At 34.1% G+C, this 13117-nt stretch overlaps 2 protein-coding genes across 5 annotated transcripts in view; both read right to left on the reverse strand.

Moving 5' to 3' along the window:
* Positions 1 to 2226, reverse strand: part of LOC109584343 (uncharacterized) — a 7510-nt gene extending 5284 nt beyond the window's left edge. The window contains exons 1-2 of the mRNA XM_020000043.1: positions 1782 to 2226; positions 1403 to 1734 (exon numbers count right to left, since the gene is read on the reverse strand). Of these exons, the coding sequence (XP_019855602.1) occupies positions 1403 to 1734; positions 1782 to 2226 (777 nt within the window). The remainder of the gene's footprint in view (positions 1 to 1402; positions 1735 to 1781) is intronic.
* Positions 2227 to 2461: 235 nt separating this feature from the next.
* LOC100636292 (serine/threonine-protein kinase STE20-like) lies at positions 2462 to 11439 on the reverse strand. 4 transcript variants are annotated; one of them, XM_020000063.1, is made up of 15 exons: positions 9217 to 9310; positions 8650 to 9165; positions 8495 to 8593; positions 7883 to 8449; positions 6837 to 7405; positions 6635 to 6700; positions 6269 to 6337; positions 5672 to 5808; positions 4851 to 5064; positions 4693 to 4760; positions 4490 to 4643; positions 3424 to 3516; positions 3227 to 3340; positions 3088 to 3173; positions 2462 to 2937 (listed from the first exon to the last, which is right to left on the reverse strand). In XM_020000063.1, exons 1-15 carry the CDS (start codon positions 9275 to 9277, stop codon positions 2736 to 2738), a joined length of 3015 nt encoding a protein of 1004 aa, XP_019855622.1. In that variant the 5' UTR covers positions 9278 to 9310; the 3' UTR covers positions 2462 to 2735. The 4 variants fall into 4 exon arrangements, with proteins under 4 accessions (XP_019855622.1, XP_019855623.1, XP_019855624.1 ...); XM_020000064.1 differs by having other exon boundaries at positions 7883 to 8047; positions 8366 to 8593; XM_020000065.1 differs by lacking the exons at positions 8650 to 9165; positions 9217 to 9310 and adding exons at positions 10714 to 11229; positions 11281 to 11439 and having other exon boundaries at positions 7883 to 8593.
* Positions 11440 to 13117: the final 1678 nt, after the last annotated feature.

The following is a 13117-nucleotide window of genomic DNA, read 5'->3' on the forward strand; positions in this document are numbered from 1 at the left end:
ATAGTTTGTTTTCTTTCAGACTACAGAATAATTATAAGATGTTGTCATGTTAGGATAACTCACTGCTTTAGGCACACATAGCTCTCTCTGTAAAGTATGATATTCACTGCTTTCATTGGTTGTTGCTGTGTACATGCCCTGAAACGAGAAAGTATAAGTAATCGATGCAAAGCATAATAAATAGCAATGCTGTTTATTTTAATCTAATAATTTACATCAGTATAAACATGTTGTGCATTAGTTACTGATGTTTATTAGATTCTGTATACTCACTAGAGCAGAGGTAGGGACAACAGCAGCTTCTGAATAGAGTTCTTCAATTGCTTTGTTTTCATATATTTCTTCATTCATTTCTAAAGTCATCAGTGTATTAGATATACCATCATTTGCTGATAGTAAGGGATTCAGTGAGCCTACTAGCTCTTGCTCTCCATATACATCATTAGTAACTACATCACATTAAAAGGCACAGATTAAACTGAAACATCAACAGTACACAAACACACACTCACTTTCATAGGAACAACTTCGTTCTTTTGAATTTATACAAAGACTATGTTTTGTGTTGACATAATGATTTTCTCCGTATGTTGGATTATTATAGGCACTGTCTCTCTCTTGGGAGACAAAATCAATCCCTCTACTCTTCTTTCTCTTTATACGGCAAGCAGTAATAACAACTAACAATGACACAACTAGTCCAATAGCCACTAGTAATATCAATGATGACACTCCAGCAATGATGATTGTCATTGACCCACTAGTGTTGCTTGCAGGGTTGCCTATGACATTTGATGATGAAGTTGACAGTAAAGTATCATCTACTGTTGTCATAAATGACACTCTATCACTACCACTAGAGCTAGAAGTGGTACTAGTGGTAGTAGTGGTACTAATAATGGCATTACTAGTTTGAGTGCTTGTTGGTATTGGAGTTTCTGATGAATTCGCTATTACTTGAGATGACAAAATGGCAATACGTCTCATTGATTGAGAGGCAATGTTTAAAGTTTGTAAGTAGGAGGATGGTGAATGAAAGGATTCAGTTGAAGGTGGAGAATTCATAATACTTGGAAACTGAAAGTAAAATAAAGACTCTCAAGAAAATAGCTAACTCATAACTTACTGAAGTAATAGAAATTACAGGACTATTATCCACAGATGAGGTTACAACAAGAACAGACTCAGTGCTAACACCTAATAAAACAGATAACTTTAAACAGAAATTTAAAAACTTACTTATCTCCACAGTAACTAATGGAAAATCATTGTTTACTGTACTAAGTGTTTCAGATATTGTTGATGGAGGAGAGTCTAGACTATCACTGATTCGTAAGTTAGTTGGTCCACTCTCTCTCTGTTCATATAGAACTAATCTTCTCCCACTGTAAGCACCAAATATGTCTCCTTCCTGGAACTGCAGTGGAGTCTGAGGAATAAACTCATAGAGATTAGTACCAATCATTGTATTAGCATTAACTAAACTAGATCCTATTTTATTGTAATTATTGGGACCCAGTTGACGCCATATTTGGAACTCAGATTGAATAGGAGTGTTTCCATTATTTTTAGCTCCAAAGATCCATTTAGTAACTGATCCATTACATGAGAATACAATCCATGGATAAATGAACTGGTGTTGAAGATAGAAGACTTGTGGTCTTTGTACTTCAAGTGCTTTCTCTTTAATAAATGAAGCATTGATTGAATTGGCACTATTAACACAGTATCCATCTAATGATAGTAAAATAATTCAATGATACAGTGAGTGTGTGTCTTACCTGTTACTGGATATACTAATATCAACTGATTTGTGATTTGACTTTTATTTAAGTCAACATAAGTATTACCATAGCTAAACTCCTGACTATTTGCTGTTATACCACTGATATAATAGACTCTAACAGCACTGCTTGCCTGTCCTCGTTGTGATACAGCTATTAGGTCTCCACTCATTACTGGTATAGGAGGATTGAGTGGATATTCAAACACTCCACTAGTACTGACATTAGAGGTAGAATAATAAATAGTTCTCTCACTACCAGTCACTAGACTACCATTAGGTCTAAAGACCTGGACACTGGGATAGAAATTACGACTACCAGTAGCTTCCCTTATATTAATACCCAATATAAGACTGGTTATATTAGTGGATGAACAATTGAACTGATACTCTTGAAGGACTCTCAGTGTATTACTACTCACATATGTTTCAGGTAGATTCATTCCTATTCTCTGTACTCTGTATGTCACTAGTGGTAGCTCCATAAACCTCTCTGTACATTGCTCAGTACCTAGCCAGTATCATCAAACATTAAATAGAAAACTAGATCTATCTAATACCTTTTGACAGAGAGAGAAGAAACAGTAACATCAATCCACACAGCATCTTTACACTGCCTTAGCTTCTTCCTTATTGTGGGGACAATTATAGGCACGTACCAGTAGTAGTAATACAATATAACAGTTTAGACAAGTTCTGTTTACATAAACAATGCAGAATTGACAATAGTAAATTAAATAGATACCACTATCTCTTTTATATAGCCTTGTGGAAGCAAATTTCATAATATAAAAATCTACATTAAAAATTAAAATGAAATCGGTATTAAAAAGCAAAACCGCAAAAAGGATATACACATAAAAATACAACAATCATCAGATTATACATTATTGGTGTGAGAAAGAGTGATTAATGACAGAGATGGGAGAGAAACAAGAAGATTGGTAGCTTTTTATATTTTCATTTTAGATTTAACAAAAATTTGCTGCAGTTCCGGATACAAGTCTTGACCTGCCTCTAAATCTGATCCAAGGACAGAGGAAGACTCATGAGCTGCTTTATTATCATCACTCCAATGAAGGAGACCCTCTGGATCCTCTGCCAATGTATCAAGAATATCCTTAAATGTTGGCCTGTGGTTACTGTCAGGGTTCCTGATAATAAAAGAAAACAAGACAAAGAGTGTAAAAGCAAAAAAAAAATACAAATAAATTAAATCCCATTAAATCCTCTTCTCACCCTTCCATATTCTTATTTCTACTTACACACATATAACAAATTAACACACAACCACTCACACATACCAGCAGTGTATCATCAATTGATATATTCCTCTAGGGCAACCAGGAGGAGGAGGCAGACGATACCCAGTCTGTATCATCTCCATATACTACACAAAAACAATGCATGAACCACACCTACTACAAGAGTGTCTCACACTACCTGTTGGTTTGAATACTCTTCAAATGGTTTATGTCCTAAACTCCACATCTCATACAGTACAGCCCCGTAACTCCATACATCAGTGGTTGGTGCATATTTCTTGTATAATAAAGCCTGAAATGTAGGAAATATGTAATGGAACAGTTAGGAAAAGTAGGAAGAGAGGGACAGAGAGTGGGATAAGGACATGTACATACCTCTGGTGCTGTCCATTTAACTGGTACCTTTCCACCGTGTGACACGTAATAGTTCTCATCTTCAAGGTCACGTGACATACCAAAATCACCAATCTGTTATAAGGAAAGTATTTCTATATCTGTAGCTATTATTATTAGTTACTAAATTCAATACAATCGGTGGACATAAGGTCTGAAACAACATATATCATAATTACTATTGTTATTATAATTAATTGGAATAAAATGCTTGAGATTTTAATCCTGTTGCTATTACTAAAAAAAATTTAAAAAAATTGAGAACTTTCTCCTAGCAATTTTTGACAAAATACCGTACTACAGTACAGGGTATTACACAACATAAGTACATGTAAAATTATTTATCAGAAAAAAATTATAAAAATGGAGAATTATCTTCTCTTTATTTTTGGAAAAATTTTTGAGCAATTTTAAAAATTCATAAAAAATTTAATTTTGATCGGAATCAACTCAAACTTTCTACGCAACATAAATAGACGTATATGTATCAAAAAAAATTATTAAAATGGAAAATTATCTTCTTTCCATTTTTGGCGAAATTTGACCAATGACCCTGTACTATAGTACAGGGACTTTGACTCAATTTTTTAGCAACTTTAAAAATTCATAAAAAATTTAATTTTGATCAGAATCAGCTCAAACTTTCTATGCAACATAAGTACATGTATATGCATCATAAAAAATTATTAAAATGGAAAATTCTCATCTTTTCATTTTTGACGAAATTTGGCCAAAATCCCTGTACCATAGTACAGGGACTTTGGCCCAATTTTTGAGCAACTTTAAAAATTTGTAAAAAAATTAATTTTGATTAGAATCAGCTCAAACTTTCTACGCAACATAAGTACATGTATATGCATCAGGAAAAATTATAAAAATTAAGAATTATATTCTTTTCATTTTTGGCGAAACTTGGCCATGACCTTGTACTATAATACAGGGACTTCGATTTAATTTTTTTAGCAATTTAAAAATTTGTAAAAAATGCAACAACATGCATATAAATCTGAATGCATGAATAAATAAATGTAAATAATGGATATCTTACTTTACATATAAAACGATCATTTAAGAATACGTTTCTCGCTGCAAGGTCACGATGTACAAATGATTTCATTGACAAATAATTCATCCCATTGGCAATCTGCTGGCAAAACTTTAAGAGTTTGGAAGGCAACAAATCATCAGAAGATGTTTCTAAACTATAGGTAAAGAGAGAGTAAAATGACAGCTAGTGAATTAAGAAAGTACTCTTTTCTGATTGAGAGAAGGTGATTTCTCAAGTCACCATTCTTCATCAACTCCATAATTATCATCAACTATAGAAAGAAGAAAAAAATATAAAATACATTACACTAAATTTGATCTCAATAATAATAAATTATTAATTATATAATACAATTGCTTACTGGTTCACCAACAGTGACAACCCCATGGAGTGTGACAACATTAGAATGAGAGAACTGCCCCATAATGGCCGCCTCTTGCAAAAGCTTTATCTTCTCTTCCTCTTTGCAAGCTTTTGGTAGCATCTTAATAGCCACTTTCACCTCACCAGTTGGAGAATGCCACACTCCTTCATTAACTGTACCAAATTGACCAGAACCAAGGTGCTTCACTAGCCTACGACAGAATAATGATTATATTTACAAAAAAGTGGAAAAGCTCTTTTTGAAAATAGCATGTTTTTTCCAAAAAAAATTGCTTCAAGAAACTGACAGCTAATAGATAATCATTGAGTATATTAAAAATCGTTATTATTGATTTATAAAATTAACATTTTAGTAATGTTGTGCAAACTTATATAAGAAACTTAACTGCATTACTTAACTAATTAGCAGCTGGTAACTTAATATTACATTTCCTTTATTGAAGGCGAGGCTGTCACTACCAATACATGTGGGCTGATGTGTAGTGGATACATAATCTAATTCTAAGGCATAGTATGTTTATTTTGCAAAATACAAAACAAAACTACTCAAAATATGAATAAATAGAGCATATACGGTATAGCGGGAAATTTTGGAGGGAGTTAAATTTGATGAATTGCTAAATTTTGATGATTGGTAAATTTTAATTTTCCAAATTTGTGTTCACGTGCCATTGAGCATGCGTATCATGGTTCAAAATGGTAGATTTTATTTTGGCAAATGGCTATCAAAATGCCAAATTTGCCAAATTTGATTCCCTCCAAAATTTCCCGCTATACAGTACTCTTTTTCCCTCTTACCTCAGTTGATTCTGTCTTATCTCTCTGTATTTTCTCTTGGCTAACTGATCATAAAGATCTGACGCCTGGCAGGCTGGTCTCCAGTATATGTCAGACTCTTCAAAAAACCTCACGTTCTCATATTTCTGTCTCTGAGTCTGAGACAAGAATAAACAATAAAAATAGCATCAATTATAACTATTAACATTGTAATAGAATATATATGCTAGGACACAACCCATACAAGATACAATTAATGCTCGAATCAGATTAATGGCTTTATAAATGCAATTATGTGTGAGCAGGGCTGATAATAAAAGGTAAACAGTCCATGAATGTGTCTACGGGAACTCTCATAATACAATTAATAAATACAATAATACCATAATTATACTAGGCATACCCACATGCTGTGAATGACATTGTGGTTAAGCTATGCATGCATGATAAGATAGTTGAAATTGATCAATTCATATCGAAAACAATAGTAAACTAATATACACACAAAATGTATGTTTAGACCATGTTAATACAAACCCACCTTCTCTCTCTCTCTCCCTCTGTGTAAACATTGATATTGTACAGTATCTATGGTATACATAATTTTGTTTTTCTCACCTCCTCCAGTAAAGAATAAATGCTCTCAGTTAGTTGTGTTTCACTTTGTGACACTACCCGCCTTTCTTCCTAATAGAGACAGAGAGAGAGAGAGAGTGGAAATAATAATGAGAATAAGGTATAACAAGCCAAAGCATGTAACAGAACAAGAACAAGTCTACAAGGCAACAGGACCATGTGTGATACATTAGTCTATTAATAACAAAGCTCAATGCTACCAAAATTAGTCTTGATTCATTGGTGTCAGCAAGCCTCCCCTCTCTTCCTGCCAAAGCCTTATTAGAATCTCTAATAATGCCCAAGAAGTACTAATAGTACACAACTTGTGCCCATAACACTACAAGGAAACCACATCACTAGCCTTACTTTGGTAGGAACATAAATATCTTTACCACTTAGGACGCTGTAGTCATGAATGTCTTTAGAATTGCTCTAAGAAAGGAATAGAGACAGAGGGAATAAGTGAAAACATGATGTACATACACATGGGGAGAGCCATAACTTTATATTACTCGGCCAATGATAACAAAATCAGTGTTCATTTTAAGCTAAACCAACAATTGCTTACATTAACGTCATCAAGAACATCATAATGATTAACAGTATCACTAGCATTAGGATCAGCACCCATCAGTGACTCCTCCAACACGTCATAATGATTAACTCCTGGTGACACAGTACCATTACCAGGATGAGGTGCTGGTGTATTATTAGTGGTAGCATGGTTCTTCATAGTATTAGAACGTGATATAACTGGTTGCTCATATCCAGACGGGACTGTCTCCATCTCGTATATAAACCCAGAGTTCGTCTCATAATGAGGGGCAGTGTCAGTCCCAGTGGGTCCAAACTCATAATGCATTCCATCATCAGGCCCTAGCTCATGATATATACTAGTTATGCCTCCACTCTTAGTGCCTGTAGGTCTGGCCTCATCATACACTGCTCCATTAGTTCCTTCCTTCTTTACTATGCTGTTAGGCGGAGGTACTTGTGCTACGTCGTATAAGGTTTCTCGTGGCATCGTTGACGACCCTAACCCTGGGTCTTGATAGCCTGGTATCTCATAATGAGTCACAAAGTTATCACCAGTCATCGTAGAGCTGGGACTGAGTACGTTAGTATTTGATACTACACCTACACAATATAAATTAACAATAATAATAATAATAATAATAACAACAATGACAGCTAGAGATTAAGTGCTAATTAGGCTGTTTACTGAACACCAATTATCATTCTATATACCTTTACTGGACATTATTATCAACTTAAAGCAGTGAAAGCAAGCCAGACTGTAAGCTTACCTTAATGTTTTGACTAGACAATGCTAGGAAACAGCAAAAAGCAACATGTAGGCACATGTACTGTACATGTCATCTAAACTGTAAAGCTTTACATTCAATCATAGATGAGATAGTAAATAGTCATCTACATGTACATTTGAACTGTTTTTATTTTGTTAGTTTGTTAACTTTGTTTACCCAATTACTTGATACAATGCCAGTATACGTTATGTTAAAATTGCATTTATCATCCAAGCCTACTCATTTAATCATTAGCTATCATTGGTACTATCAAGGGTGGATAATTATTATTATACTATTACTATACCTGTGTAGTTTGGATTGTCAAAGGTATCTTTGGTTTTGTCATCAGTCGGAGAGTATTTTTGTCTTCTCCTCTTTCTTCCAAGGCCAAAGAGCAGGACCAGTAAAAATATAAGTCCAATGATGATAAGAATAAGAACAACAGCAACAACGACACCAGAAATAACAGCTGTTGTTAGTACAGATGACCCAGAGGAGGGAGGAGAAGAGGAGGGGGATGAGGAAACAGAGGGAGGGGGAGGAGATGTGGATGGAGAAGATGAGAGAGAGGAGGAGGGAGGGGAAAGTAAAACAGAAGTAGAAGGAAGAGAAGTCATGGAGAAAGAAGAAAGAGTTGTAGAGATGGTAAAAGAGGGAGAAGATGATGAGAGGAGTATAGAGAGAGAAGAAGAAGACAGAGATCCGAGAGGTGTTGTACCAATCGTAGAAGAGAAAGAGGGAGGTAATGGTGTAACAGTAGGTTGATGACTAGTAATTGAAGGCATACCAGCATTAGAGGATGAGTCTGATGGAGTAGTGCTTGATGCTACAATGAGTGATAGAGTGTTACTACTAGCCCCAGGTGTAGTAGCTATTAGTGAACTGGTCATTGAATCACTTGCTGATGTTATCATACTTGTAGCAATTGAAATAGTAGCAGTAGTAGTGGTGGTGGGGGTGATCATAGTGGTGGTGGTCTGTATTGTTGATGATATACTTGATGAAAATGAGACCACTATAATATACAAAAAAGAAAGGGATAGAGGCATATGTACAGTTAATTTTTCTTACTTAGTTCAATAGCAACAAGTGGTAAGTACTGGTTACGAATATTGAGCTGACTATTAGCAAATACTTGAGTAAGTGTTAGTTGTTCTCCTCCAGCTCGTCGCTCATAATACTGTGGTGAGGATTGATTGAGGAGATAAGGAGTGACTCTTGAATTAGAATTAGATAATGCCAATAGTCCCAATATGTCACCAGGTAGTACAGTAGTATTCCCACCAGTAGAAGTATATTGATAAGATGAATTACCAAGAAATGTCACCTCATCACTGCTACCAATATTATGAATTCTATCGTACAAGTTAGTTGATGTTTCTCTCCATATCTGAATAAAAGGATATTCTCCTACTCCATCATCCTCTGTTGCTAGAAGAATAAAGCTAGATACTTCAACTTGACAAGTAAAATTAACAGAAAAGAACAGATACAGGTAGCCCTCAGGTCTAGTGACAGCATCATTTACTAAACCAGGCAATGAAGACTGCTCTATGAAACCATTAGGACACTGCCCTTGTCCATTTACTACAAAAATCGGAAAAAATAGTGAGATAAAAAAGAATGCAGATTATTTACCTGTTGATACACATACAGCAGTACAAATCAAGAGTGAGAGAAGACGAAACACAGGCAACATGATTACTGATGTGTGTGCTTTGACTGCTTTTATCAGAGTCAGTCCTTATAAAATTAAAAACGAAATTAATTAACTATAATAACTATAACTATTAAATCTAAAAATATTAACTAATTAATTATTCATTAGCTTTAAAATCAGAAGCATCTAAAAATCAACATGATCATTATGCAGCAATTAAATCATATGTAATCATCATTGTTTTCTTCTTGAATTATATCATAAGTACCAACTTCAGTGTATGAAGCATCTACTGTTGCAGTATCAAAATTAGTACTAGCATAAGCTACGTTGGTCTGCATCTCAGTAGCACTGTCATAAGTAGGATCGTTAATAATGGTTACAGTAGAATATGCTGGATTACTCTTTTGTTCAATTTTCATTGTAGATAATGTTTGTAAACCTAATGCAGTTCCACCATCTTCAGCCTCTGAATGATGTCCTTTCTTCTTCACACAATGTACTGCAATCATTAGTAGACACACAATAATGCACACTACAGCAACAATTGATCCTCCAATGACACCAGTTGATATTGGAGAAAAAATAGTAGGAGACGAGAGAAAAGGAGTTGAAGTTGTAGAGTACACCCTTGATGATGAATATGGTGATGAAATAGTAGGAGATGAGAGAGGAGTTGAAGTTATAGGATGGGGCGAGACAAAGTACATCTTTGATGATGAATATGATGATGAATAAACTATAATAAAAAAAGAAGGAAGAGAGATGGTAAAGGGTTGTACAAGGTACATTCCACCAATTCCACAAACAATATGTACAATTGCTATAATTTGTAGAATTAATTAATTTGAATTTCACTCAATCGATCAATCAAGCAGTATATATATATATACTACAAACTTATCTAGATATATCACCTGTTGATGTTATTATACTACTTGTAGCAACAAATGTTAATGTGGTAGTTGTCAGTATTGATAAGGAAGTTAATAAAATAGACACAGTTGTTGATACAAAGTACATCCTTGATGATGAAGTCTTAGTCATAATGAGAGCTGAGTATTTAGTACTGGTCAAACTTGTATAAGATGATGAATAAACTATAATAGGAAAAAAGAAGGAAGAGGGATAGGGATAGTAAAAATATAGAAGGATTGACAAAAATGTAGTGTAGCTACAAACTACAAGCTACATTCCCCCATTTCCACAAACAATAATTATTTACAAATTGCTATAATTTGTGGAATTAATTCTCATCAAAATTATAACTTTACTAAATCAGCCAATCAAGCAATACTACAAATTTATAAGTATCTAGATATATCACTTGTTGATGTTATTATACTTGTAGGAGCAGATGTTAATGTGGTAGTTGTCAGTATTGATGATGATATACCTAATGATGAAAATGGTTCACTATACCATAAATAGAAAGGAACAAAAAGTATAAACAATATACGCCTACAACTGCTTACTTAATTCAATAGCAACAAGCGGTGAGTACTGGTTACGAAAATTGAGCTGATTATTAGCAAATACTTAAGTAAGTCCTAGTTGTGATGATATAGCTGATATTTCATAATACTGTGGTGAGGATTGATTGAGGAGATAAGGAGTGACTCTTGAATTAGAATTGGATAATGCCAATAGTCCCAATATGTCACCAGGTAGTACAGTAATATTCCCACTAGTAGGAGTATATTGATATAATGAATTACCAAGGAATGCCACCTCATCACTGCTACCAATATTATGAATTCTATCGTACAAGTTAGTTGATGTTTCTCTCCATATCTGAATAAAAGGATATTCTCCTACTCCATCATCCTCTGTTGCTAGAAGAATAAAGCCAGATACTTCAAATTGACAAGTAAAATTAACAGAAAAGAAGAAATACAGGTAGCCCTCAGGTCTAGTGACAGCATCATTTACTAAACCAGGTAATGAAGACTGCTCTATAAAGCCATTAGGACACTGCCCTTGTCCATTTACTACAAAAATTGGAAAAATATATGAGATAAGAATAAATGCAGATTATTTACCTGTTGATACCCATACCCCAACACTACAGATCAAGAGTGAGAGAAGACGAAACACAGACAACATGATCTTAAAGAAATGACCCAGCTATCAGTTCTTTGCTCTCTCTCTCTTCTTTGTTATACTATCTAGTTTTTGTTTTCGCATCTTGTAAAATCATGATTAAAATTAAATTAAAATTAAAGTTATTATTTAATTAATAATTATTATTCATAACTTAATTAATCTACAGAAGTAAACAAATGCTACAAAAAATTTAAAGCTGTAGGAACATAGTCAATATAAGGAAAAGTTTAATTAGATCTATGTAGACTAAAATTTTTATAGATATCTAAAATTATGCAGTAGAGTCTATAGATCTACATATAATCAAATGTAATTATCATTGTCTTCTTCTTGAATTGTAGCATAAGTATCAACTTGAGTGCTTCCCACTATTGGAACAGTAAAATTGGCACTAGATCTTGCATATGCTGCATTACTCTACATCTCAGTAGCACTACCATTGGTAGGATGGTTATATGCTAGATTACTTCTTTGTTCAATGTTAGTGTCTGAAAATGTTTGTAAACCTAATGCAGCTCGCCCATCAGCCTCAAAATAATGTCCTTTCTTTTTTACACAGTATACTGCAATCACTAGTAGCAAGAGTAGACACACAATAATGCACACCACAGCAACAATTGCTCCTCCAATTACACCAGCTAATATTGGAGAAAAAGTAGTGGGAGATGAGAGAGAAGGAGTTGAAGTTGTAGATAAAGAACTAGATGTAAGCAACGTGGGCATTGACATTTGTGAAACTGATGGAGATGAGTAAGTTGATAAAATAGACACAGTTGTTGGTACAAAGTACATTCTTGATGATGAAGTCATAATGAGAGCTGAGTAATCAGTACTGGTTAAACTTGTATATGATGATGAATAAACTATAATAGGAAAGAAGAAAGAGGGATAGTCAAAATATAGAAGGATAATTGACAATAATGTAGCGTGCATGCATGTCTGTAAACTACAAGTTAGTTCCACGAACAATAATTATTTATAATTCATGGAATTAATTCTCATCAAAATTCTAATTTCACTGAATCAATCAATCAAGCAATATAACTTATAAGTATCTAGATATATCACCTGTTGATGTTATTATACCATAAAAAAGTTGTGGTAATTGTCTGTACTAATGATGATATACTTTATGATGAAAATGGGTTAACTCTTATCATAAATAGAAAGGAACAAAAGTATAAACAGTTATAAGCTACATTAATCTTCTTACTTAGTTCAATGGCAACAAGTGGTGAGTACTGGTTCTGAAAATTGGACTGCTGACCAGTAAATATTTGATCAAGTCCTAATTGTCCTGATCCAGCTGATATTTCATAATACTGTGGTGAGGATTGATTGAGGAGATAAGGAGTGACTCTAGAATCAGAATCAAATAATGCCACTAGTCCCAATATGTCACCAGGTAGTACAGTAATATTCCCACCAGTAGAAGTATATTGATATAATGAATTACCAAGGAATGTCACCTCATCACTGCTACCAATATTATAAATTCTATCGTACAAGTTAGTTGATGTTTCTCTCCATATCTGAATAAAAGGATATTCTCCTACTCCATCATCCTCTGTTGCTAGAAGAATAAAGCTAGATACTTCAACTTGACAAGTAAAATGAACGGAAAGGAACAGATGCAAGTATCCCTCAGGTCTAGTGACAGCATCATTTACTAAACCAGGTAATGAAGACTTCTCTATGAAACCATTGGGACACTGCCCTTGTCCATTTACTACAAAATTCGAAAAAATACATGAGATAAGAATAAATGCAGAT

The sequence above is a fragment of the Amphimedon queenslandica genome, unplaced genomic scaffold (genome assembly GCF_000090795.2).
Source record: "Amphimedon queenslandica unplaced genomic scaffold, v1.1 AMPQUscaffold_13217, whole genome shotgun sequence".
Taxonomy (NCBI): domain Eukaryota; kingdom Metazoa; phylum Porifera; class Demospongiae; order Haplosclerida; family Niphatidae; genus Amphimedon; species Amphimedon queenslandica.

Coding starts and splice junctions, on each gene's coding strand:
- LOC100636292 (XM_020000062.1), bottom strand. CDS start 9,277: ATGTTGCCTGTGTTTCGTCTTCTCTCACTCTTGATTTGTACTGCTGTA. Junction 5,065..5,671: donor ATAAGACAGAATCAACTGAG/GTAAGAGGGAAA, acceptor ATTCTGTCGTAG/GCTAGTGAAGCACCTTGGTT. Junction 2,938..3,087: donor CAATTGATGATACACTGCTG/GTATGTGTGAGT, acceptor TTTTATTATCAG/GAACCCTGACAGTAACCACA.